This window comes from Oryctolagus cuniculus, chromosome 7 (genome assembly GCF_964237555.1).
Source record: "Oryctolagus cuniculus chromosome 7, mOryCun1.1, whole genome shotgun sequence".
Taxonomy (NCBI): Eukaryota; Metazoa; Chordata; class Mammalia; order Lagomorpha; family Leporidae; genus Oryctolagus; species Oryctolagus cuniculus.
This window is the reverse complement of record NC_091438.1, coordinates 110,519,855-110,546,727: the sequence shown is the minus strand read 5'-3', so window position 1 is coordinate 110,546,727 and position 26,873 is coordinate 110,519,855. Positions and strand designations below refer to the sequence as shown.

General features: G+C 50.3%; 1 protein-coding gene across 2 annotated transcripts in view; it reads right to left on the bottom strand.

The window, feature by feature from the left end:
• KANK4 (KN motif and ankyrin repeat domains 4) overlaps window positions 1–26,873 on the bottom strand; it is an 85,679-nt gene that overhangs the window by 27,502 nt on the left and 31,304 nt on the right. Inside the window, exons 1-3 of one of the 2 annotated variants that reach the window (XM_051857690.2) lie at window positions 14,633–15,273; window positions 9,214–9,282; window positions 504–2,420 (exon numbers count right to left, since the gene is read on the bottom strand). In XM_051857690.2, coding sequence (XP_051713650.2) covers window positions 504–2,420; window positions 9,214–9,229 — 1,933 coding nt within the window. In that variant the 5' untranslated portion in view covers window positions 9,230–9,282; window positions 14,633–15,273. Of the gene's footprint in view, window positions 1–503; window positions 2,421–9,213; window positions 9,283–14,632; window positions 15,274–26,873 lie in introns of those variants that run through there. The other variant, XM_008265153.4, reaches the window with a different exon arrangement.

The window sequence follows — 26,873 nt, the reverse complement described above, 5'->3', positions numbered from 1 at the left end:
CCTCATGTACAACTGCACATCCGTGTGCACCTTCTATACAACTGCGTGTATGTGTGCACTGTATAGACAAGTACATGCATATATACACAAAACTGCATGTTCGTATGCACTAAATGTACACCCACATGTGTGTATGCATTATATATGTGACTGCATGTATGTATGCGCTTCATGTACAGCTGTGTGTATGTACACACTGCAACACACCTACATGCATGCACTATATGTACAACAGCACGTATGCATGAACTATGTACACAATGGCATGCATGTGTGCGTTGCATGTACAACTGCATGTATGTGTGCACTGTATGTACAGCTGCACGTGCTGACCGGACTCAGAGCACAGGCATGAGCAGTACTGAGCCTCTGCTGTTGCACCGATCAGTTCTGGAGGTGCTGCATCTTTTTTTAAAAGCATACTCATGCCATTAAAACTGTTCCCTGCTCGGAGTCGCGGGGTAAGGGAGGAATGGGTCCCTGTCTCGGGCATCTGTATTTACCCACTGGCGGGGAGGATGGAGCAGGGGGCTCCTTCTGCGCTGGCGCCTGGGCCGAGTAGGCAGAGAGCAGCAGGTTGAGGGAGCTCAGCAGCTGGCTCTGGATGCTGCTGAGCTTGGAGGCCGGCTGCTTGATGGCACTGGCCAGCTCCGGGTACCCGTGCTCCAGGCAGTTCCACTGCTCCTGCAGCAGTTCCTGGATTTTCTTCACATATTGCCCAATCGTGGCATCGGTTGGCGAACTTGGTGGTCTTCCTGGGCGCTCCTTGCCTGGGAGCTCGGAACTGGTTTCCTCTCTTCCTGCTGGGGGAGCTTCTCCATCGCTGCTCCATGAAGAGCCTCTTGCTCCCTCGGCCAGGCCCTCAGCTCCTCCCCGAGGGTCTCCTTCCTGCTCAGAGCCTGCTTCTTCGATCCTGAGTTCGGTGGAGAGGCAGCTGTGTAAAGGGGAGGTGAGGACCCTCTTGGGTCCCTGTGGCAGTGACAGCTGGGGTGGTGGCACACGCTCTGCAAGTCCTTGTGAGTGACTGTCTTGCCCCCATGGGAGGCCATTCTCCTCTCCTCTGACCCCCCAGCTTTCAGAGTCCATGATGCCCACCAGGTTGACCCCAATGCTCTTGTCGCATGACTCCCTGGCCACCAGTCCATGGAGAGGGTCAGTGTTCACCGTGGCATCAGTCTGGCCCTCGGCCTCTCTGGTGCTCCCTTGGCTAAGCTTTCCTTCCAGCTGGGCTACAGCACACTCTAGCTCTTGAATCCTCTGCTCCCTAGCCTTGGTTTCCTCTTCCTGCTGCTGCAGGGCAGCTCTGACTTGAGCCAGTTCTTTGGTTCTTCCAGACAACTCACCCTCAAGGGCCGAGAGCTGCTGCTTCAGGCTGGAAATGCTGCCAGGATCCATCCCAGCCAGACCCAGGCTTTCCTCCGTTACCCGAATGCCAATGCTTCGCACCTCCACCTCTACAGGTGGCGGGGGCGGGATCTCGCTGATATTGAGCTCAATTTCTTCTAGGGGCAGCTCACTTTCAGGGATGGGTGATGGCAGAGGTGGAGGGCTTGGTGTCAGGGAGCTGGGGGTGAACAGCGTGTCGGCGTCTCTGGTTTTGTCTTCTGCATCCTCCAGAACCACAAGCGCCACTGGGAACGAGGAAGGAGGACTTGGGAGAGGGAGGTGACTGACAGCCTTCATTTCACCTTCAGGAGGCTCGGCCGCCTCCAGGACCAGCTCCGAAATCCCCGGCCCCAGGTCTCCCAACTCTCTGACTTTCACTTGGGTTGACGCTCCTGGGCTGGAGCTGTGTACAGCTGCAAACCCTTCCATGGGGCCCAATGTGCCATCGCAGACACTGCCTTCACCTGGCGGTGGAGGGAAGGCAGGAGGGATGGGGGGCGCTGAGCTCAGGCTCAACTCCTCCGGGGCCCGGCTTTGCAGCAGCGTGGCCGGCATGCTGGACGCTCTCAGGAGGTGGGGTCGTGCACCCCCAGGGGCGAGCTCGGCGTTCTCGGGAGCCGCAGCCTCCAGCTGCCTGGCGGCCTCTGCCAGCAGCGCCTTCCTATGGTAGCTCAGCTCACTGCTGCTGGCTGAGGCCTGCGGGGGATCACCCAGGGGCAGTGACTGCGTTTGCTCCCGAGTCCCCAGCAGTGCCTTCCTTGATACCCCTGGGGACCAGTTTTGGTGGGGAAGAGCTACGTGGGGGCGGGCCCCGCTGTCTGGAAGGCTGAAGTTTCGGGGCAGAGTGCTGAACTTGGCCTGCTTGGCCCTTCTGTGGATAGGAATCCTCTTGATGGTGTTTCCCTTCTCAATGTCATCCACATACTTGAGGAAGTCCAGGTCTAAGTGAAAGCCATATGGGGTCTCCACAGAGTAAGGATGGCTCTTTGGAGGGTCTTTCTTCTTTTCATTCCCCGGAAAGGACTGGTCTTTGGCTGGGAGACACAACACATTAAAAAAAAAAAAAAAAAGCACGAAGTTAGTAAGAATCACAGAAAAAAGAGGCCAAATGGCCACACACAATATGCTCCTCAATGTTCTGGCCTCTAAATCACACTGAGACGCTCCGTCTTTGGGGCTGTACTGGGACATCATCTTATTTTTTTTTTAAAGATTTTATTTATTTATTTGAGAGCTAGAGTTACAGACCGTGAGAGGGAGAGACAGAGAGAAAGGTCTTCTTTCCATTGGTTCACTCCCCAAATGGCCGCAATGGCTGGAGCTATGCCGATCCGAAGCCAGGAGCCAGGAGCTTCTTCCAAGTCTCCCACGCAGGTGCAGGGGCTCAAGGACTTGGGCCATCTTCCACTGCTTTTCCAGGCCATAGCAGAGAGCTGGACTGGAAGAGGAGCAGCCGGGACTAGAACCGGCGCCCATATGGGATGTCTGTGCCACAGGCAGGCAGAGGATTAACCTACTGCACCACAGCGCCAGCCTCTGGAACATCTTATTAAATGAGTGTATACTTAGCCAGAGTCCACGAGGAAACAGGTGGAGGGAATGGTTTCTAATTTGCAGTATGTCATCTCCGTTGCTACTGTGGAATCTGCCTGCAGACCAGCAAAACAAAACTGTTGAATGCTGCTTTCCTGGGTCTGAGTGATGTAGTGGCAGAACTGAGGTGGCAGGAATTTGCTAAATCAGGGCACTAATAGGCAACTATAGATAGGACAAATTTTCGGGGATGAGATACAGCTGTCTCAGCATTAAAGAAAAAACTTGCATTACTCTAATAGGTACTAGGAAATCTCGCGAAAGGCAGAGGTATCAATGAGTTACGGCTTCAGGGCCAGTGTTGTGACACAGCAGGTTAAGCTTCCTCCTGTGATGATGGTATCCCACATGAACACTGCTTCGAGTCCCTGCTGCTCTACTTCTGATTCAGCTCCCTGCTAATGCGCCTGGGTAAATAGTAGAAGGTGGCCCAAGTGCTTGAGTCCCTGGCACCCACGTGGAAGATCTGGATGGAGTTCTAGGCTCCTGGCTTCAGCCTGGCCCAGGCCTGGCTGGTGTGGCCGTTTGGGGAAGGAAGCAGCAGGTGGAAGATCTCTGTCTCTCCCTCTCTCTCTGCCTTTCAAATAAATAAATCTTTTTTAAAAATATGAGCTATGCCTTCTACATTATGGAGGCTTCCTCAGACACCTGAGCCTGCAGGTACACAAAGGTTAGAAAGAACTGGAACACAGACTAATGTGCAGCCAATGCTCTTCTCCACCTGAACGTTGCTTCGTGCTTAGCAAACATGAATTCCGCTTTCAAAGACCCATGCCAAGGAAGGAAATACCACGTTTGTCACAGACGGGGAAAAGTAGTGAGGGCAAAGGGCCAATGAATGTCAAAAGGGACACCAAGAGGTGTGGGTCTCATGGCTTTTCAAGGTGGCCCAAACTCTGGGGAGGAGCCAGCTCCCCATTGCTCCAGGGCCCCACCCTCACGGTGTTCACCACCAACTACACAGAGCACACAGGGGGCAAGCTGCTCCTGGGACCATTTGAATCCACGGGGACTGGTCTCCCAGCCACTCTTCTTCAGGTGCGACACCCCCAATCACACGTGCCATTCTACTGAATGTGCTGTGAACATGCTGGGCTCAGCAGAGAAACAGAGGTTAAGAATACAGATTCTGGAGTTTGGTCTACATCTCTGTTCTGTGACCTTGGGGAAACCACCTAGCTGCTCTGTGTCTGCTCACCAATAATGTGGAAATAATAACAGAAACAAGAATATTGTGAGGCTCCGTTAAGTACAAAGTGCTTGGAGCAACACTTAGCACAAAGCAAACATTCAGGACAAACTCCATTTCCCAGTCAGTATAGAGACATGAAAGACCATAATGGAAACCAACTTCAGTGACTCATGGCTGCATACACAGGCGGGGTTCACAAATCCTCTGTGACTGATCACAATTAAAAAATATATAATGACAATGTTACAATCACAATTATAAACTAGCAGCAGTTGAATCCACTGGCCGCAACCATGGCTTATGAAGTACCCATGCGTCATTAGCTAAGCCAGAGCCTAAAGACACGAAGAACAATCAGGTAGAGCCCTGCTCCCCAAGAAGAGGCACGGCCAAGCCAGAGTCCAGACACACACCATGGTAAGGAAAGCAACAGACACACTTGCAAGGCACAGTCTTCTTATTTTTCCAGTTTTTCAGAATTAATTCTTGGATTTGGAGGCAAATTTTGCCTCGGTAGGAGAGGGATGACTTCACCAAAGTGACACACAACCGGTGTTAAATGAACAAAAGGATTTTTTTTAGGAGAACAAGATAATGAAAGGCATTGTGGCACTCTGTCTTCAGGCTGGCCGCCATCAGTCTCTAACCCGTCAGACAAGCAAGCTAGTCCTACACTGAGTGGTAGGTTTTATTTCCCCACTCCTTTGAATCCTGGCTGGCCTTTACTGCTGTGACATAAGAATATGGCAGAAATGATGTGGAGAGAATTCTGATGCTAAGGTGAGAAGCATTGTAGCATCCACGTGGGTGTCTTAGAACTAGAATGCACAGGGTCTGGTGCTGTGGCATAGGGGGTTAAGCCGCAGCCTGCAGCACCAGCATCCTGTATGTGCACCAGTTTGAGACTCAGCTGCTCCACTTCCAATCCAGCTTCCTGCTAAGGGCCTAGGAAAGCAGTGAGAGATGGCCCAGGTGCTTGGGCCCCTGCATCCATGTGGAAACCCAGAAGAAGCTCCTGGTTCCTGGCGTCAGGCTGGCCCAGCCATTTGGGGAGTGAACCAGCGGATGGAAGACCTCTCTCTCTGCGTCTGCCTCTGCCTCTCTGTAACTCTGCCTTTCAAATAAATAAATCTTTTTTAAAAAAGAAAAAGAACAAAAGGCCCAAATGATGAAACTGCCTAGGGCACATTTGAGGCTGCCCCCCACCCGACCCCCAGGCTGCTGACAGACTGGGGCTGCGTTCCTCCCACCTCGCCTGCCTGATGTCTCCTTCTGCTCTCTTCTAATGATGCTTGCCACGTGGCTCTCTGTGCTCTGGAAGTGCAGTAATCACCGAATAACGAAATGAAACCAAGCAGACACATCCAGGCTGAACCCAAGGTCGTGGAGACACTGAGGCCAGCAGCCCTCCCTGCCGAGTACAGCTGGCAGGCTGAAGAGCTCTTAGCCAGGGCAGCTCCGTCACAGTCACAGGCAGGGAGAGGGTGGGCACTGGTGCTGACCCATGGATGGCCCCCAGTGAGCTCCAGAGCTTCTGTGGCAGGTACCTGGGCTTCAGGTGGATACGGACTAAGTGTTCCTCCAGCACCAGCAAAACTCCAAACAAGTGCCCATTAATGCCCAAAGAAGCACACCAGCAGCTTCAATATGAGAGCAGTGTCTTTTATCGCCCTTTCCAAGTTGTATTTTGCTGTTCTCTCCCATGGTCTGGTCCCCCAGCAGCCTCTCGGATTATTAGGACAGGGCCAATCAGAGAGGAGAGATTCATCTACGGCTAAGCTGAGAGCAGACTGATGACCCAGAAGGCCAAGGAGGCTCCTGAAGACAGACTGCATCATTTACCTGCTTATCCCCTCTATGCAAAAGATGTGCACAGATGCGCCAGTGGCCCCGGGACCAGGTCCAGAGCACACACAAGAAGGAAATCCCAGATTCGGAGGTGAAATCTTCCACAAGGGAGAGAAGGGGGAGTGAGCTGAGCAGCCAACCAGGGTGGCAAGTTTAGTGAGTGCGTTCCTAAGCTAGCCCTATGGGCTCTCTCTCCCTCTCTTTCTCTGTCTCTCAATATTTATTTATTTATTTGAGAGGCAGAGTTACAGAGAGAGAGGGAGAGATAGAGAGAGAAAAGATTCATTCCCCAAATGGCCACAATGGCCGGAGTTGGGCCTATCTGGAGCCAGCAGCCAGGAGCCATGTGAGTGCAGGGACCCAAGTACTTGGGCCATCTTCCGCTGCTGTCCCAGGCCATAGCAGAGAGCTGGGTCAGAAGAGGGGCAGCCAGGACATAAACTGGTACCCATATGGGATGCTGGTGATGCAAGCAGAGGCTTAACCTCTAAGCCACAGTGCCAGCCTCTCTCTCTCTCTCTCTCTCTCTCTCTCTCTCTCTCTCTCATGCACACACACACTCTCTTTCTTTCTCTCACACACAGCACACAGTAATCCATCATAGAGCCCTGCCTGCTACCTGTCACTCCTCGTTCCTTCTCTTTCTCCCTGTGCACAGGACAGTGCAGGACCTGGCAGTGAGCTTGAGCTGATATCCAGGGATGCCCACGATCACCTGCTAATTCTACCTGGTGACAGGCAGGCAGGAGCTCAGAATTCCGGGCTCTGGGCCAGGGCAAGAATTAATTAAGAGGACTGTCTGCTCAAAATGATGGTCGAAATCAGATGAACCAACACACGGCCAAGCTGGCGGGATTTGAATCCCGGCTGCCGTCTCCTGCCTGTGGGATTCTGGGGAAACGACTTCCTTTCCCTGGGCCTCCATTTCTCCACCTGTAAAGGGAGGCACTGTTGTCTGGCTTGCGGCGCTGCCTGATTGATTATTAGAGCGCACGGCACAGAGCAGGGGCTGCCCAAAGGCACACAGAGGCAGGATGGGCAGGTTCTGAGTGGAACAGGGGCGGATTCTCGGAGAGCTCTCCGTGGAACACGGAGCTCTGTGTGTGACGAATCAGTCTTGAGGGGAAGGCGAGTAAGAAGATGAGTCAGGAGAAAAGGGAAGGTAAGACTCAAGAGGTTCAGGGGGGCGGCGGCATTGCGGCACAGTGGTCTAAGCTGTTACACCACCTGCAACACTGGCTTCCGAAATTGGGATCCCTGCTGCCCCACTTCTGATCCAGCTCCCTGCTAATGCACCTGGGAAGGCAATGGAAGATGGCCCAAGTGCTTGAGCCCCTGCACCCATGTGGGAGACCAGATGGAGTTCCTGGCTCCTGGCTTCACTTGGGCTGCAGCCATTTAGGGAGTGAACCAGTGGATGGAAGAACCCATTTTCTCTGTTCCTCCCTCTCTCTGCCACTCTGCCTTTCAAATAAATAAAAAATAAAAATACATTTGTAAAAAAAGAGGCTCTGAGCTCCCTGGAAGTGCCTGCAGAGTTTTGCTGTGAAAATATAGCAGCTCCCTGCGTCATTGTAAATGATGTGGAGACACGGCCATCGGCCTGGGAGTCACACACAGGCAGGAGGGAGGAGGATGGGAGGGGTGAGGTCAGGAGGGAGTGCCAAGTGCGTGAATGGCACTCCAGTGCCAGTGAGCAGCAGGTGCGTGAGCTCACCAGGAGACCCTAAGTAAGAAAAGTCCCAAGGCCTAACTTCAGTTTCAGAGGAAACGGGAAAAACAGAAACTAGAGAGAAAGCAGCCAAAAATATAGCTGGCCAGAAGGGGACTTAAACGAGCTTTTTTCAAAAGGTGGAGACAGCCTAGGAGCTTTCCCCCTCCTTGTCCTGGGAGACACCTGTGCCTGAAGGGAGGGGACTGTCCTGAGCCAGCTGTGGACAGTCCCATGGGGGAGGGGGAGGAGCAGAGGTTGCAGGCCCAGCCAGGTGGCCAGATGACAGGCTCCAGGGCACTGGGGAATTGGCTGGTGTCCCGTGGGACCACTTCCAGGGACACACTGTGAAGGCGGCTCTCTGCGGAGAAGGTCAGACTTTTGGAACACATGGTCACTGCATTTGGAGAAAAGGAGGAGAGGCGGGGTTGGAGCGGGTGTCTTTCCCCTGTATCCTGTGTTAAAGGATGGGCCCTGTGATTCAAGGGGGATTAGGGGCTCCTCCGCTGACACTGGGTTGTGGGTCAACAGCAAATGCGTCACATGCAAACTGGTGAACAATGCCTAAACATTTCGGTTTGTGTGTTCTCATGCTTGAACCCTTGTACCATCGCATGGACAAGCCCAAGTTGGCCTCCTACATTAGAGACACGTGGCCAAGTCATCACCCATGCCCCAGGTGACAACAGGTCCACCATCAAGCTTGTGAGTATGGCCATTCTAAGCCACTCGGCCCCAGCCAAGTCACCCAGAGGACCACGGACACCTGAATGAGCGCAGGAAAGATCAGCCCAGCCAGCCCAGTCCAGATTAGAGGCCCTGGCAAGCTACAGAATCCGGAGAAAGAATGTCTTTAAGTCGCTAAATTTTCGAGTGGCTTGTTGCACAGCAAAGCTAACTGGTACATGAGGGGCCTGGGGCTCCGAGACAGTAAATGACTCGATTGGAGGCTCTCTCGCCACGTAGCATGCCTCTGTCCTTGGCCTCAGGTTCTACATCTATAAAACAAGAGTAGGGAGACGGAGCACACTGTTCCTTCTTGGTGCTCGGATGAGATGAGAAAATGCTCCAAATATTACACAAGTCCACCCTCCCACACTTTGTAAGGCTTCCTTACATCTACATCAGGGCTAGGGAAACTTTTTTTTTGCCAAGTGCCATTTGGATATTTACAACATTATTCACGGGATTGATATTTATCAGCTATCAAATTCAAAATTATCAACTTAAAAATTGGCCTGCTAGAGATTTATTGGACTTTAAGTCCCGCCTGAGCTTGCTTTGGCAAGGCCACACCAAATGATTTTGCAGGTCTTCTGTGGCCCGTGGGCCGCAAGTTCTGCCACTGCTGCTCTGTACATGGCGTGGGCCTCCCAGCACTGCCTGCCTGGCCTCTCGGAGGCTGTTTCCAGGGTTACGGCGAAAACCCCTTCGCAGTCCACAGGGTCCCTGTCAGCCTGGGAACAGGAAGCAGCCCGCCTACCGTCTGTCTTCTCCATTTTCGGCAGTGTCACCCTCAGCCTCTCAGGCACTCTTCCTCCAGCTGAGGACTCTGAAAGAAAGGACAGGGGGTCGAGTCTCGTTAACACTAGAATAAGAGAGCTGAGCAAGCACAGCACCCGAGAAAGTAACTCCCATCCCTGCTTTTCCCGGAGCTCCCGGCCCTCCAGGAGGGAGGCTCAAACCTGGGCGCATGCCTGGAGCCCGATTCTGGTGTGTCCTGTGGAATGCTGGCAACCGCTGGCCACAAAGGAAGCATTTGGTCCAACCCCTCTCACTAGGCAGAAGAGGCAACTGAGGCTGACATTCGCTGCTCTAAGATCTCACATGATTAAGATCTAAGATCTCACATGATTAAGATCTAAGATCAGTGTATTAGTGCGGAGCTGGAACCAGCACATTGGCCTTTCCATAATCTCAAGAGTTGCAATCTATCTGTCCTTGTCCTTCTATTCCACTGGATGAGAAAGCTGGAGTCAGAGAGCCTACAACTGTGTCATCCACGTAAGAGCTGTGACATCCACGTCAAATACAAGACAAAGACGGACAATCTGCTCCCGATGAGCAGCCGTTACCTGGAGGTGACGTCTAGCCACGGGTAGTATGAGTTCAACCCAGGTGGCCAGAACACATCAGAAACTATTTTTTAAAATTTATTTGAAAGGTATAGTTACAGAGAGAGAAGGAGAAACAGAGGGAAAGAGAGAGAGAGAGAGAGGGAAAGAGATCTTCCATCTGCTGGTTCACTCCTCAAATGGCCACAATAGCCAGGGCTGTACCAGCCTGAAGCCAGGAGCCAGGAGCTTCTTCCAGGTCTCCCACGTGGGTGCAGGGGTCCAAGGACTTGGGCCATCTTCTACTGCTTTCCTAGGCACAGTAGCAGGGAGTGGGATCGGAAGTGGAGCAGCCGGGTCTCCATTTGGCATCCACAATGCTGGCTCCTATCAGAACTATGGTCCTGACTCTCAATTAGTGTACCTTACGATGTGCGACCACACAGTCTCCCCAAAGTTTTAATCCAGTCCCAAGATTCTTCCTTCAAATGGTGCACAACCCAGCTCCTGCCCCCACTACAATCAGTCATCCAGGAAATCGGCTTTTTATGATCGTAACTCCACATACATCAGCATAATGAGATACACGTGTGATGCCACGGCAGCAGTGGGGTTACTTTAGGGATCCCGACACACTTGACAATGAACTCCAGACAGAAAAGTGGACCAGTGATGAGGAAAGGACTGGGGCAAACAGGATGAGAGAGAAGGATGAGGAGTGATCCCCCCACCCCCCAATGCCACCCTGGCAACCAAGGAGGGGGAAAAGGAGACGGGACAAGTCACAGAAGAGAGCTGAGAAAACCAGGCCTGCAAGTGAGAGGGGAATTCTGAAGTCGGCCCACAGGGAGTTTAATACGACTTCTTTCTGTGCGTGCTGCTTGTGCGCCAAGGTCACTGCCCTGGCTCCTGCCCTGGCTCCTCCAAACCCTTCTCCACGCAGCTACCACAGCAGCCCGCCCTCTGCGGTCAGATGGAGTGCAAAGGACAGGCAGGTTTTCTGGAAGCAGAGACACTCTGCAGAAGGAATGCCAACACCAAGTCCCGCAGAGCAAGTCCCTGACCCGCAAACAAAAACTCATGGAAAACGGCATGAAAGGATTTATTTTGGTGCAAAAACATTTTGAAATCCATGCATAATCATTTCATAATACGCATTTGCCATGAGCTCCCTGAAGACTCTTGTCCTGGAGTTTAGTTTGGTGGAAGAGAGAAGCGAGGGATAAAGCAGGCTCTTGCAGCTGAGTGTGGCTGTAAAGTGGGTGGGCGGTGGAGAGGAGAGGGAGGGCCAGTTGCCTCTGCCCTTCTTTATAGAGAGCGGGCTCTCGGGCGGAGGACACTTTACCCCTCTCCACACCTGGGCCTGCAGTCTGCAGTGAGCGCTGCTGGCAGGCAGGAGAGGCTCAAGTGATGCCTGGGGAGGGAAGGGGGGGTGGGGGAAAACCCCAGGCCCCCTCTCCAGCACCGCAGCCCTCTCTTGTTCTTGGTCACTTGATGTACGCTAATTATCTCAAGCAGTCCTCATCATAACTCAGAAAGGATTCTTTAAAATTAATTTTTTAAAGATTTCATTTGTTATTTGAAAGGCAGAGTTACAGAGAGAGGAAGAGAGATAGAGAGAGGGGCTGGCGCCGCGGCTCACTAGGCTAATCCTCCGCCTTGCAGCGCCGGCACACCGGGTTCTAGTCCCGGTCGGGGCGCCGGATTCTGTCCCGGTTGCCCCTCTTCCAGGCCAGCTCTCTGCTGTGGCCAGGGAGTGCAGTGGAGGATGGCCCAAGTGCTTGGGCCCTGCACCCCATGGGAGACCAGGAGAAGCACCTGGCTCCTGCCATCGGATCAGCGCGGTGCGCCAGCCGCGGCGGCCATTGGAGGGTGACCCAACGGCAAAGGAAGACCTTTCTCTCTGTCTCTCTCTCTCTCACGGTCCACTCTGCCTGTCAAAAAAAAAAAAAAAAAAAAAAAAAAGAGAGAGAGAGAGCGCGCGCGAGAGAGGAAGAAAGAGAGAGAGAGGCCTCAAAGGGTCGAAAGGGTGCAGGGCTAGGCTGAAGCCAGGATCCAGGAGCTCCACCTGGATCTTTAGGTCTCCCATGTGGTATAGGGGTGCAAGCACTTGGGCCATCTTCCACTGCTTTCCCAGGTGCATTAGCAGGGGGCTGGATTGGAAGTGGAGCAGCCAGGACTGAAACGGTGCCCACGTGGAATGCCAGCATTGCAGGCGGTGACTTAACCCACTATGCCACAATGCTGGCCCCAGAGAAAAGATTACTTCTCTCATTTTTCAGAGGGGGAAACTGAGGCTGAGAGAGTTGAAAGGCCCACTGAAGGGCACATAACAAGCAAGTTCTGGGGCAGGATTTGTCCTCAAGGTTGGCCAACTCCAAGCCTGCAGTGGGAACAGATGTGATTTGTAATCGTCTGGCCACCTTGTAAGCCAGCCCTGGCCACCGAGGCCACGGCTGATCCCTAGTTCTCCATAAGCGGGGACAGAGGCTCCCCTGCTTCTCCCACACTGGCCACCAAGCAGCCGGGCCCCTGCTGAGGCAGTGGGGCCACCTGGGTGCAGCTGGACCACTGGCCGCACACACTCCCATCCTCACCAGGAAGTCCCTCACGTTCCATCAGAACGAGGAATTCTGCACACTGTGTATCTCACCCTACGGCCTCAGGCAGTCACCAGCACACATTAGGTCAGTTTCCTAAAGAACGACATAGGAACCCCTAAGGTTTCTCTATGACTTGAATTTTATTAGAATGAATGATTTCAAGGCTACAGAAATCAAATGGAGCTGAGAAAGGGGCTCAGCCAACTTTTCCTCTAAAGGAGAAAGGAAGGAACGGCCATGTCTAGCTCCCACCGTTGCCACCGCCCCAGCCTCCCACCATAATCCACGGTCCTTGGGGCAGATGTCGTGGGAGTTTAGCTCAGGGGGCTTCTCTTGGGAGGCGGATGGTTGACGTGGAGAGGTGAGTGGAAAGGAGGAGCAAAGCCACTCTGCGATAGCACAGAATTCTCTTTGGAAGAGGAATTTTGCAACCCTCTGGAGTATTTAAAGCTTTGACATAAAGCAATTTATCACTCATTCTGTTAAGCTGTATCCCTCAGGATTCAGTACCTTTTTTAAAAAAATTATTTTATTTATTTGAAAGGCAAAGTTACAGAAAGAGGAGAGGCAGAGAGAAACAGAGAGATCTTCCATCTGCTGCTTCACTCCCCAAATGGCCACAATGGCCAGAGCTAGTCTAAGTCAAGCCAGGAGCTCCACCCAGGTCTCCCACGTGGGTGGCAGGGGACCAAGTACTTGTACATCTTCTGTTGCTTTCCCAGGTGCATTAACAGGGAGCTGGACTGGAAGTGAAGCAGCCGGGACTTGAACTCATATGGGATGCCGGTGGCTGCAGGCAGTGGCTTAACCCGCTGTGCTACAATGCCAACCCGGGTCAGCCTCTTTTATTGCCTGATGTTGTTCTGCAACTTTTCATTTGTGTATGTCCTAGCCCAAGGATCCCCAGTTGAGGCCCAACCTTCCTCATTAGCTCATCATATTGCAGATGTTCTGAGGGTAGACAGCATTCTCTCTCTGTCTCTGCCTCTCTTCTCACCTACTAGTACGCATGTGAAGGCCAGAATTTTTGCAAGACTCATTCCCATGTCACCCCCAAGTCCCGATGTCTAACATGAGGCAGATACTTATTTCCCAGTTCTGAAACGAACAACAAAAAAGGAGAGCAAAATAACCTGTCTTCAAATGGAAACCATGACGACAAAAACTAGCAGGAGCTAAGCAGTTACACTGGGAGTCAGGTCATGGATATAACTCCTCCCTTCACCTCCCAGAAACAACCCTGGCAAATGGGTGTCATGTCCAAGTGACAGATGAGGACGCAAAAGCACAGAGAGGCTAAGTGGCCAACCTAAAGTTTCTCAGTGACTTAGGGGCAGGATGGCTTATGCGACTCCATCATTCCACAGAACCTTTCAAAGCCAACTGGGTAGTGCAGAGATGGGGATGGCCGCGACGGTCCGTGGGCAAGTAGCAGGCTGTGTTAGAAAGGAGCCAGCAGGGTGCACCCTGGGTGCCCAAGAGCAAGGCCTTCTTCCTGGTCAGCCCAACTTCTGCAGCATTACCCACAGCGCCCCCTCGACCCTTACTACTTTCATGATGCCACCCTCAACCTCATTTCTAACCTCAAATCCAATCGTAAAGAAATGCTCCCTTATTTTGTCCTGAAACTGAAACCTGGTTCCACACTTTTGTTCTCTTCAAACATTTCTCTAGTCTGCAATTACCAAAATGCTGTGTTTCATCCCAGCACAGGCTGCATGCCAAAATAAATAGCACCTTGGATTTCCTTGAAAAGAAAGCTCGGCTCAAAGCCCTGCCTCACTGCCATGAGAATTCTTGGAGAATTCAACCTTACGAAGTCAAATATTTCACAAGGTAGTGCACCAAACAGGAACCCCGCCAATGCCTGCACGGTCACTTGCAAAGACAAAGCTCTTTCCAAAAGGGAAAACAAATCACCCAGACCCTGGACGGATCCTGCCCAGCAGGGACAGCTGCCCCATCCCAGAACCTCAAGCCTCCGAGTGGAAAGGGTACCTGCGCTAAGCAGCAGGAGGCATCTGACAGCCACTGCTTAGCACTCCTGCACAGGATTCCACCAGCCCAGTTGTCCGGTCGGCTCTCTGCTGACCCAGGAAACAAGACTCAACAAGCAACACGGCCACGCAATCTCATCAACCCCATGCCCGCATTTTTCTGCAAGTGCCTGTCTTTTTTTTTTTTTTTTGCCTGCATTGCAGCAGCTGGCTCTGGGGCTTCTCAAGGAAAGCTCTGCTCACATTACCTCCTTTTGCATCCTCTCCTGCAGAGCCTGGAACCAGAAGCTGGAACGGCTTCCGAGTCTCCTTCCCAGAAAGCCAGGTCGGGGGCTGCAGGACGAGCGCTGATTGTGCACAATGAGTTCAGCACAGCCCCGTCTGCTTCCCAGCTGTTAGAGGACTGGGTCAGGTGATCCGTGACCTTGCTGGAAAAGCAAACACTGACTTCCTTTTTGCTCCCGGGAATAGGTGAGTGGGGGTCCAAAAGGAATGCACCACTCAATAAGCGCAGACTGGAGCTTGCAGAAAGAGGAAGCACGGTCAAATTCCTTCTGCTGGAAAGTTAGTTCCCGGAGCTGCCATCACTTCGCAGCGACGTATGGAAAACACACCCAAACAGCACTCAACCCCCCTGACTCCAAATCTGGGAGCCGCGCTGGGCAGCTGTCCTTCATCACGTTTCTCCACCCTGCAGCTGACGTGGCTCGTGAATAAAACTGCTGCTAATGAGGACGCAGCCTCCTTAGGAGTTGAACGCTTCAGGGGTGCGCTGCTTTCTTCCCGCCTCTGCTTTAGAGACTTCCTCCTGCAGTCCCGGGACCCGGAGCTTCTGATCACTGAGTGAATGGGAGTCCGTCCGGGCAGGGCAGGGCCAGAAACAATAACCAGTGAATACCCGGGGCCAGACTGGCCAACCCAGCTTCCTGCTTCCTCTCCCCATCGGCTGCCTTTGACACCCAAATCATCCAGTTCTAACAGGAAGAGAAAGCCAAGGAGATACCTGCTGTGCCGACCAAATCACTGCTCAGTGGCTCCAGTCTGCAGTGCAGACCGAGACGCTGGGGGCAGGGCACTGGAGTGTCCCAGGCAGGGCAGCTAAGTCTCCATTCAGCCCAGAGCTGCCACTGCCGCTCCTTGGAGCAGAGGCAGGGGTGAGGTGCCTGGCACAAGGCTCCTGGACTAGATGGAGATACAGAGGGCTGGAGACATCCGACAGGGGCCGCCGCTGAGCTCCTTTATACAGGCTTAGCAAGAGGAGTCTGGGGACCTTGTCCCCTTGACTCGCTAGGGCGCTAAGCGAGCGAGCGAGCGAGCGGGACTGTCCCAGGAATTGAAGCCCATCAGTAAGTCATTTCAGAGTGGCTCTGACCTCCCCAGGCGATTTCCAAGGCCAGGCAGCTTCCGCCTGAAATCAATGCCGTCACTGGCACGCCACCTGCACTGATCCAGGTACACCGGGAAAGCACTTCCCCTCCCAGGCTGCATTTGTCCTCACACTAGTGCCCGGGGCAGCCAGACCAGGGCAAGTGTCCGTGCTGCACTCTACAAAGAAAAGGACAGACGGATGGTCTCCGTGACTTCCTTAGGGTTGAAGCTTCCTGGGTGGTTCTGTGTTCTTCCTACTACACTGATCACGGATTTACTTTCCTGGGAAGATTCTAGAATATCTTGCTCAAGATGGAGGCTCAGACACTTCCGGAAGAGTAGAGGATGATGTGACGGTGGACAAGGCTATGGAATGCTAGCATTCACTTTTCTTGATGGTTAAAAGCATCTTTCTGGGGGCCACTGTCCTGACAAAGCAGGTTCGGCTTCTACATGTGGCACTGGTGTCCCACATCGGAGCACAGATTCGAGTCCCAGCTGCTTGGCTTCCGATCCAGCTCTCTGATAATGTGCCTGGAAAAGCAGTGGAAGATGGCCCAAGTGCTTGGGACCCTGCCATCTGCATGGGAGACCTGGAAGAAGCTCCAGGCTCCTGGCTTCAGCCTAGTCCAGCCCTGGCCATTGTGGCCATTTGGAGAGTGAACCAGCAGTGGATGATCTCTCTCTCTCTTTCCTTTTCTCTCTGTCATTGTGCTTTTCAAGTACATAAAATAATTTTTTAAAAAGCATTTTTCTGGGGCTGGAGCTATGGCATAGCATGTAAAGCCACTGCCTGCAGTGCCAGCAGCCTATATGGGCATCGGTTTGAGTGCTGGCTGCTCTTCTTCCCATCCAGCTCCCTGCTAATGAGCCTGGGAAATCAGCAGAAGATGGCCCAAGTCCTTGGACCCCTAAATCCAAATGGGAGACCCAGAAGAAGCTCCTGGCTCCTGGCTTCTGGCTGGCTCAGCTCCAGCTGTTGCAGCCATTTGGGCAGTGAACGAGTGGATGGAAGATCTCTTTCTGTCTCTACTTCTCTCTATAACTCTGCCTTTCAGATAAATAAATAAATCTCTCTCTTTTTTTTTTTAAAGTGTTTTTCTACGTTAACTGAGTATGTAACCCAAACCATCAAAACAAAAAGGACCCAGAAATGTACCGGGAACTCTAAGGTTATGTGAAAAACATCCTAAAGAACCAAGTGCATCTGTGATGCAATAGAAATGATCGCTGGGCAGCCCCTCCAAGCTGGCTAGGGGTGTACAGCACTTCCGTGGGAAGCAGTGGCCAAAGCCCTCCATTTCACTTGGTCCCAGGCCTTCCCAACCACCATGGTCCCCTCTGGTCTATATCTGTGTGACCAAGACTAGCATCCCCTTTCCCTCTCCAGGGAGAAATTCTTCCTTATCAAGGACAAAGAGGCAAAAGGCTGGCTCGCCTTCCTTGCATGGCCCAACCTTCCCCCGGGGAATGCTGACTCACGTGCCTGTCCGGTCGGGTCCTGCCTGTCCCCAGAGCCTCAGCACACAGCTCCCCTTCAAGTGCCCCAGCCCTCCTTCCGGCAGCCACTGCGCCTGTCTGCCCTCTCTTCGGCAAGCTTCTCCCAAGTCTGGCAGCCCAGGCAACACCACAAGCCACCTGCTCCTTGAGCTTGTGAAGCTGAGCTTACCCCAGTGCCTGTGGCTCTCAGCACAGGCGGCTTCTCCAGACACCCCCTTACACGCCAAGGGAGCTGCTCTCCTGAAATCTTCAGGCCTCTCATCAGGTTAAAAAAGACTGCAGCATCTGGAAAGGAAATGCTTTTCCCCTGACAGTGCCACCCATCAGCTTCGCTCAAATGCCAGCACGGAAAACACACGGAAAAAAAGACACACACACACACACACACACACACACTCCGACCAAAGTCAAGTTCCCCTGACTTCTTCACTTCTCCGTGTCTCCTCCGGTGCAGAAGCGGCACTGCTCATTCTCAAGCTCAGCAGGAGGTGCTGGGACAGACACTGGGACCACCCAGGTCTAGGGGGAAAAATTCTTTCAGTGTCTTTGTAACCTGTAAGTCAATCATGGAAGTAACAGAACAGGGAAAGTTATCTTCCGTGTTCTGGAGGAGGCAATAGTCTGTTTCCAAGGTTAGAGTGTCAAAAAAAAAAGGGGCTGGGGAATGGGGGATGTAGGGGTGGGCGTGTGGCACAGTGGTTAAACCTCCACTTCAGATGCCTGGGTTTGAATGGCATCTCCTCTCTCCATTCCAGTTTCCTGTTAATGCACACCCTGGGAGGCAGCAGGTGATAGGTCAAGTACTTGGGTCTCTGCCACCCGCATAGGAGGCTTGGATTGAGTTCCTTGGCTTCTGCCTGGCCCAGCCCTGGCTGTTATGGACATCTGAGGAATGAATTTGTGGATGAGAAATCTCTGTCTGTCTCTCTCTTCCAAATAAATACATTAAAAAATCAAAACCTTGTTTTTCTATTTTAAAGGCAAAGCTCCAAGTCAAACCAGATTTTTTGCCTCCCAGTCCAGTAAAGTCTACGCTAAGCCACACAGCCTGAATTGGGCATGCAGGTGAACAATGGACAAGCAAATGTCGGGATACAAGTGCATGGCTGATGTTGTCCAGGCAGCCTGTGATGTCACCCTGAAGAGGGGTCTTCCCAGGAATCCCCAGTCACTTTAAAAAAATGTTTTAGTTATTTTTTGCTTACTTGAAAGGTAGAGTTACAGAGAGGATGGATGGAGAGAGAGATAGGGAAATATCTTTTTTTTTTTTTTTTTGACAGGCAGATTTAGACAGTGAGAGAGAGAGACAGAGAGCAAGATCTTCCTTTTTCCGTTGGTTCACCCTCCAAATGGCTGCTATGGCCAGCATGCTGCACCGATCTAAAGCCAGGAGCCAGGTGCTTCCTCCTGGTCTCCCATGCAGGTACAGGGCCAAAGGACTTGGGCCATCCTCCACTGCCTTCCCCGGTCACAGCAGAGAGCTGGACTGGAACAGGAGCAACCGGGACAGAATCCGGCGTCCCAACCCGGGCTAGAACCCAGGGTGCCGGCGCTGCAGGCGGAGGATTAGCCTAGTGAGCTGCAGCGCCAGCCCTGGGAAATATCTTTAATCTACTGGTTCACTCCCCAAATGCCTGCAACAGCCAGGGGCTGGGCCAGTCTGAAACTCCATCTGGGTGCCCCACATGGGTGGCAGGAGCCCAAGCACTTAAGCCATCATCCGCTGCCTCCCAGGATGCATTAACAGGAAGCTGGGTCTGCAGAAGGGCCAGGACTTGAACTGGCATGCTCACAGGGGATGCAGGCATCACACATGGTGACGGCTTAACCTGCTGTGCCACAATGTCCGCCCTCCTGTCAAGAGGGGAGTCCGTGCTTCTGTTGGGTGCTCTCTCCACAGTCTTGTGGTGAGGAGTCAGGTGGGTTAATAGGTAGTCAGGGGATCCCAGTGGAATTTGGGGTGTAAAATATTTGCTTCCTTCCCCCACCTTCCTTAGGAATCTCCAAGTTTACCATGAGAATAGCAAGGGAGCTCTTCCTGAGCTCACAGCTAACTGTGAAAACCAGTTACCTATCCCACCCTTCTGGGTGGCTTTTTTGTTTTATCTTGAGCAGGCCAGACATGATGGAGAATTGTAAATGAGGCCTTTTGATGGGTTTTGTCCCAGTCTGAATGCCAATCTGATTGTTCAGTTTTATTCCCTTCGAAATTGTACTTAAAAACCTCACGACCACCAACCCTTTGGGCTTTTTCCTCTCTTGGAAGCCTCCCTCCACCGCGCTCTGGCTGGAGGTCTGTGACGCTAATAAATCTATGTAAATCTCTCTGCTGTCCGCTTGGAAATTCTTCTTCCATGTGAGACAAAGAATCAAGGTAACAATAATTTCTCCAGTTTTCCTAACAGTTTGGCTGAGAGGAGGGTTGATGCCTTCTGCAAATCAGAGATCCTTAGCCTGTATGACCCAGGTCCCTTCTGCTCCCAGAGAGAGAAAACAAAGAACTGTCCAACTGCGACAAGACAGGGGCGAGGCAAGAGGGAAAAGACCTTCAGCTATCTTAGGAATGTGCCCCCATCAGAACGCTCCCTGAGGCGTTTGCACCCTTCTTAAGAAGGGCAGCTCTCTGTAGTCTGGGCAATTTCACAGGGCAAAGCAGGGGCACGCTCTGAGGAATATGCACACCAGACCTGCTGTGGCCACACTCATTCTCACGGAACACATCTCAAATGTGCAGAGAACGAAACGAGAAGTCATCGGTGCCACCCTGTGGGCACAGCAACCCAAGATGGGAATCAGCTACTCTAAAGTGGACTCTTTAAAGCAGCAGAAATGATCTAAAGGGGTAAAACAGGGTGAACTGCAGGCACAGGGCAGGTAACCCCGACCAGCAAGGAATTCTCCTGGGAGAAAAACTGCAGGCAGAGGGCAGGCAACCCCGACCAGCAAGGAATTCTCCTGGGAGAAAAAGAAAAGCACTGGGGTCACTGGGGTCACCCCACACCTCTCCTTCCACTGAGAAGCTTCCAGAATGCTCTTAGCCCTTGGGTTAAACAAACTGTAAGGTCAAGAGACCAACAGACACATGAGGAAGGGGCAGGAGCAAGCAACTCATCAAAAAGAGAAACACAAATGGTTAATATTTGAAAAAAGTTTAACCTCAGGCAGTCTAGGTCTAATCCAAACGCTAGCCAGTGTAATTCCCACAGAAGTCCTACAGAGCAGCGCTGCTATTTCTGTTATCCAAGGGCAAAGTGGAGGCTCAGAGCACTTGCCCAGGTAGAGAGACTATCAGCGCCATGTCTTTCTCATGCTAACATGCCTTTTTTTAAAAAATATTTTATTTATTTATTTATTTGAAAGGCAGAGAGAGAGAGAGAGAGAATCTAACATCTGCTGGTTCACTCCCCAAATGGCCAAAATGGCCAGAGCTAGGATGATCTGAAGCCAGGAGCCAGGAGCTTCCTCTGGGTCTCCCATGTGGGTGCAGGGGCCCAAGGGCTTGGACCATGTGTAGAGTCAAAATCAAAATGGAGTAAGCGTGGCTAAAAGCTAATTGCAGATCTCTTGCTTCTGTTCATATTAGCTTTGCTTGCCAATGGCTAAGGGTATATCTTGTGAAACCAAGTGGGCCCAAATTCCAAGGAACTGAGAAAAGACACAACCCCAGTGTTCTGCCTAAGTTGACAGAACTGTGCCCTGCACTGTTATCTTACAACCATATCTTGGGTTTGTTATTGTTCCTGGGATTATTATTGTTAACTGTTATCTTACAACCATATTCTGGGTGTGTGGTTTTTTTTTTTTTTTTAATTGTTCACTGCATACCAGGGGTTTGAAATTGTGAGTCCTAGTGGACAAAATACCATAAAAAGCTGTGTAATCGCTGTTGGAGGCTGCACCCTGGTAAGGAGTGTCGGTCCTGATCGGTTGCCTTGCCTCTCATTTTCAACAAAATTCACTTGTGACTGTCCCTGGTTTCTGTAATATTCTATTTTAGCTGACGAGTGGATGCAACATATGCTCTGCTGCTTTCCCAGGCTCATTAACAGGGAGCTGGATGGGAAGAAGAGCAGCCAGGGCTCAAACCAGCACCCATAAGGGATACCAGCACTGCAGGCAGAGGCTTAACCTGCTATGCCACAGTGCCAGCCCCTAATATGATGCTCTTGGTCATGGTACAACAGACTCTTTCCCAAGTCAGGAAAAAGTCTTCTTTCAAAGGAAGATCCTCACCGATGTTAAGAGCATGGTGAGGAGGGGACACAGACCCAGGGGCTGCTGCAGAACAGGAGCAGCCCACTCAGTATCTGAGCCACAGTCACTTCGGGTACGTGGTGAACATCTCCCAGTATCCTTCCTGTGTGCTCAGTGGCACTGTTGAGTTTGTGGAGTCAAAACCAAACACAGCAAAATGAAATGGCCATGAGCTAAAGAAGACAAGAAAGGTCACAGTCACATGTGGTTTCTTTCCTGGCTCTGAAAACCATCAGTATTATGATGCATTTTTAAAAAATAAAAAAATTATTTGAGGGAAAGAAGAGCAAAAGTCATCATAACCCTTTCACCTGCATACGACTATTTTCATGTTCACCTATTTTGCGTATTTCAACAAATCAAAGTGGTTAAGAGCCTTGGCTCCAAGTCATGGCTGGTATCTCAGCTCTACCGCTCACTGTGAACCTCTGGACCAATGCTTAACCTCTCTGTGCCTCCATCGCCTTGTTTGTGAAATAGAACATTATTGCCTACAAGTCATGTAGCTATAGGAGGATTCAAAAAGATGACAACACATATAAACCTAGAACAGAGACTGGCATATAGTCCATACTTAATAAACAAATATATTATCTATTACTATAACGCATTCCATAATGAATTCAATTTTGTTGACAATGGTATCAGCTTTATCAGGCGTCTGCCACAATGGTTAAGACATTTCTTGAGACGCCCACATCCGCTAGTAGAGAACCTGGGTTTGAGTCTGGACTCCATTTCCAGGTCCAGCTTTCTGCTAATGCACATCCTGAGGAACACAGCAGGGGACAGGGCTAGTGAAGGGTGCCTGCCACCCGACCTCAGCCTAGCCCAGCCCTGGCAGTGGTGGGTATTTGAAGAGTGTGTCAGTGGGCACAGGATCTCTCTTTTTCTCTCTGCCTGTCAAGTAGATGAATAAATACATTTAAAAATTTTAAATCAATAAAATTCTATTACATAACCATTTAAAAAAGCATAGTTATGCCTTCTTTATAATATTTACCATTAAGTGGCTACACATAACTCCACTGACTTACGCCTTATTTTCCAAACCCTCTCCCACCTGGAGGTCTGCGCACTTCATGTCTAATTCTCTCTGCAGTGATTAGCCAGCCTGACAGGTCTCCCAGAAAGACCCCAATTCCAGGTAGCTGAAACCCAGCTGCTTGTGCTTTGGGATTAAGATAGACTGGGTTCGAATTGGACTGTGTGACCTTGTGCAATTCCTTTAATCAAGAAGAGTACAGCTCAGTATGGTGTGCACTGCAGGCGGTAAGGTATACAACGTACAACGCGATTCTGCTGGTGCCTGGTATATAAAAACACTTGATGAATTTAGCTATGATTACTTTTAAAGGTTTGCAGTTTAGGGGGCCATAGCTTTTGGCATAGCAGGTTAAGCTGCCATCTGTAGCACCAGCATCTCTTAAGGGCACCAGCTTGAGTCCTGGCTGCTCCACTTCTGATCCAACTTCCTGCTAGCATGTGTGGGAAAGCAGAAGATGGCCCAAGTGCTTGGGCCCCTGCACCCACGTGGGAGACCCAGAAGAAGCTCTGACTTCTGACTGGCTTCAGTCTGGCCCAGCCCTGGCCGTTGTGGTCATTTGGGGAGTGCACCAGCGGATGGAAGATCTCCCTTCCTGTCTTCTTTGTTTCTCCCTCTCTCTGTAACTCTTTCAAATAAATAAATAAGTCTTTAAAAATTTTCAGTTTGTTTCTTAAAAGATTTATTTATTTATTTGAAAGAGTAACAGAGGGGGAGAGATCTTCTATCCACTGGTTTACTCCTCAGATGGCAACAACGGCTGGACCTGGGTCAAGCCCAAGCCAGGAGCCAGGAGCTTGATCCAGGTCTCCCACATGAGTAGCAGGGGCCCAAGCACTTGGGCCATCTTCCACTGCTTTCCCAGGCCATTAGCAGAGAGCTGGATTGGAAATGGAGCAGCTGGGACTCAAACCAGTGTCTATATGGAATACTGGCATGGCAGGCAGAGACTTTACCCACTACCCCACAAAGCCAGCCCAAAAGTCACGTTTAAAGCAAGGAAAGGGCAGAGATCATGTTTGTTTCATTCACTGACGTATTCTTTTTTTTTTTTTAAGATTTATTTATTCATTTATTTGACAGACAGAATTACAGACAGTGAGAGAGAGACAGAGAGAAAGGTCTTCCTTCCGTTGGTTCACTCCCCAAATGGCCGCGACGGACGGAGCTGTGCCAATCCAAAGCCAGGAGCCAGGTGACTCTCCCTGGTCTCCCACATGGGTGCAGGGGCCCAAGGACTTGGGCCATCCTCCACTGCTTTCTCAGGCCACAGCAGAGAGCTGGACTGGAAGAGGATCAGCCAGGACTAGAACCGGCACTCATATGGGATGCCGGCGCCGCAGGTGGATGTTTAACCTAGTGTGCCACGGCGCTGGCCCCTCACTGACCTATTCTTAACACTTGGCATGGTAGGAACTCAATAAAAATGTACTGAATGAAGAAATAAATAAATGGATGGATGGACGGATCAGAGACTGTCACAGCAGCTGGAAAGTATTAAACAGTCTTATGGAAATACAATCTACACACAATATAATTCACTCATATAAATTGTGAAATTTGATTGTAGTATGCTCAAAGTTAACATCAACATCATCTAATTTTTAAAAGTTGTAATGTAAACACACAGTATTGATATCTATAATTTTAAAACTATTTTTAAGTGTACAGTTTAAACGCATTCCCAACATTATCTAGCATTCACTCTTATCTATACGCAGGACTTTTCATCAGCTCCAACGCAAACTCTGGGCCCACTGGACAACAGCTCCCCATTGCCTCGTGCCCTCAGCCCTGGTAACTTCTCTCTACTTTCTGTCTCTCTGAATTTGCCTATTCTAGGTGTTTCATGTAAGCAGAATCACATGAGGGGAGTTCAAAAAGTTCACAGAAAATGAAATTAAAATTTTTTTAAAATTTTGTTTTATCTTTAAATTGTAGATGAACATGTAATATTTGCACATTTTTAAGGTCTGCACACACTTTAATTGTGCAACGCAACTTTTCAACATATAAACATACCTCTAACTGATGGTACTGGGCAACCAGTCTTTCTGCTTCCTTATGTTTTCTTTGTGTTTTGAACTTGCCATCTCCTTCTTCTGGTCTCTTCCAGCTCTTTACTACAGGACATTACATATCATATATTTACAGAGGACAGATACATCATCTATGTTCTTTTATGTGGGATATTACACATCATCGCAAGCCATAGTTGCTCCATTGTGCTGTTCACCCTACTGTGTTTCAGTACTCAACCTTTCCCAGCTTCCAGTAGTCACTTATTTTAGACAATTTTATATATATATTCATATAACCTACATAAATTTTTTTTAAATATTTATTTTATTTATTTGAAAGACAGAGTTAAGAAAGAGACAGAGAGAGAAGTCTTCCATCTGCTGGTTCATTCCCCAGATGGCCACAACAGCTGGAGCTGAGCCTATCTGAAGCCAGGAGCCAGGAGCTCCTACGCGGGGTTGGGGAAGGACTCAGATCATCTTCTACTGCTTTCCCACGCCATAGCAGAGAGCTGGATAGGAAGTGGAGCAGCCGGGACTTGAACCAGCACCTAAAATTATTTTTAACTTCCACATATGAGGAAGAATATGCAGGATTTGTCTTTCGGTGCCCAGCTTGTTTCAGTTAAACATAATGATCTCCAGTTCATCCATATTGCTGCAAATGTCAGGATTTCATTCTTTCTTATGCTGGAATAATACTCCATTGTATATCTGTATCACATTGTCCTTATCCATTCATCCACTGATGGCCACCTAGGTTGATTACATTATCCTGGCTATTGTGCTGCCTTGGATTTGGGAGTCTGGGTTATCTTTTTTCCTATGATGATTTCACTGCCTTAAGATATATTCTCAGAAGTGGGATAGCTGGTCATATGGTAGATCTATTTCTTATATTCTAAAGAACCTCTGTGTTGTTCTCCTTAATGGCTATACTAAGTTACATTCCTACCAGCAGTGTATAAGGGGTCACTTTTCTCCACATCCTTGCCATAATTTGTTGTTTTCTGTATTTTTTTTTTTTTTTTTTTTTTGGACAGGCAGAGTTAGACAGTGAGAGAGAGAGACAGAGAGAAAGGTCTTCCTTTTTCCATTGGTTCACCTCCCAAGTGGCCACTACTGTCAGCGCACTGTGCCAATCTGAAGCCAGGAGCCAGGTGCCTCCTCCTGGTCTCCATGCGGGTGCAGGGGCCCAAGCACTTAAGCCATCCTCCACTGCCTTCCCGGGCCACAGCAGAGAGCTGGACTGGAAGAGGAGCAACCGGGACAGAATCTGGCACCCCAATCAGGACTAGAACCCAGGGTGCCAGCGCTGCAGGCGGAGGATTAGCCTAGTGAGCCGCGGCGCCGGTGTTTTCTGTATTTTTGACAATAGTCATTTTCACTGGAATAAGATGGTGCTTCATGATGGTTTTGATTTGCATTTCTCTGATGGCTAATGACTGAGATTTTTTTCAGATGTTTTTTGATGATTTGTATTTCTTCTAAGAAATATCTATTCAGATCTGTTCAGAATTTTTTCATTGGGTTGGTTGTTAAGTTCATTTGAGTGAAAAAAAATTGAAACCCACACATATTTGTAGTTCTTTCATAATACACATTTTCCATGAAAATTTTAAAGACTCCCTTGTCCTTCTATTGTTGGCTTATTTCATTTAGCTTATTTTCAAGGTCATCCAAGTTGTAACATCTATCAAAACTTCTTTACCTTTTAAGGCTGAATAACACTCCATTGCATGGACATACCACATCTTGTTTATCCATTCGTCTGTTGATGGCTATTTGGGTTGTTTCCACCTTTTGGCTGTCATGGTAATGCTGCCAGGAGCACTGGTATACAAATATTCTAGTCCCTGCTTTCAGTTCTTTAAGAATTGCTGGGTTTTGGGTAATACTATGTTTAACTTTTTTAAAAGATTGATTTGTTTATTTGAAAGGCAGAGTTATAGAGAGGCAGAAGCAGAGAGAGAGAGAGAGAGAGATGTCTTAAACTCGCTGGTTCACTCCCCAAATGGGGAGCTGGGCTGATCCGAAGCCAGGAGCCAAGAGTTTCTTCTGGGTCTCCAAAATGGGTGCAGGGGCCCAAGGACTTGGGCCATCTTCTACTTCTTTTTCCAGGCCACAGCAGAGATCTGGATCAGAAGTGGAGCAGCCGGGACTCGAATCAGTGCCAATATGGGATGCCAGCACTGCAGGTGGTGGTTTTACCCGCGCCGGCCCCTATGTTTAACTTTTGAGAAACCCCCACATTGTTTTCCATTGCAACTGCAGTATTTCATATTCACACCCACAGTCCAT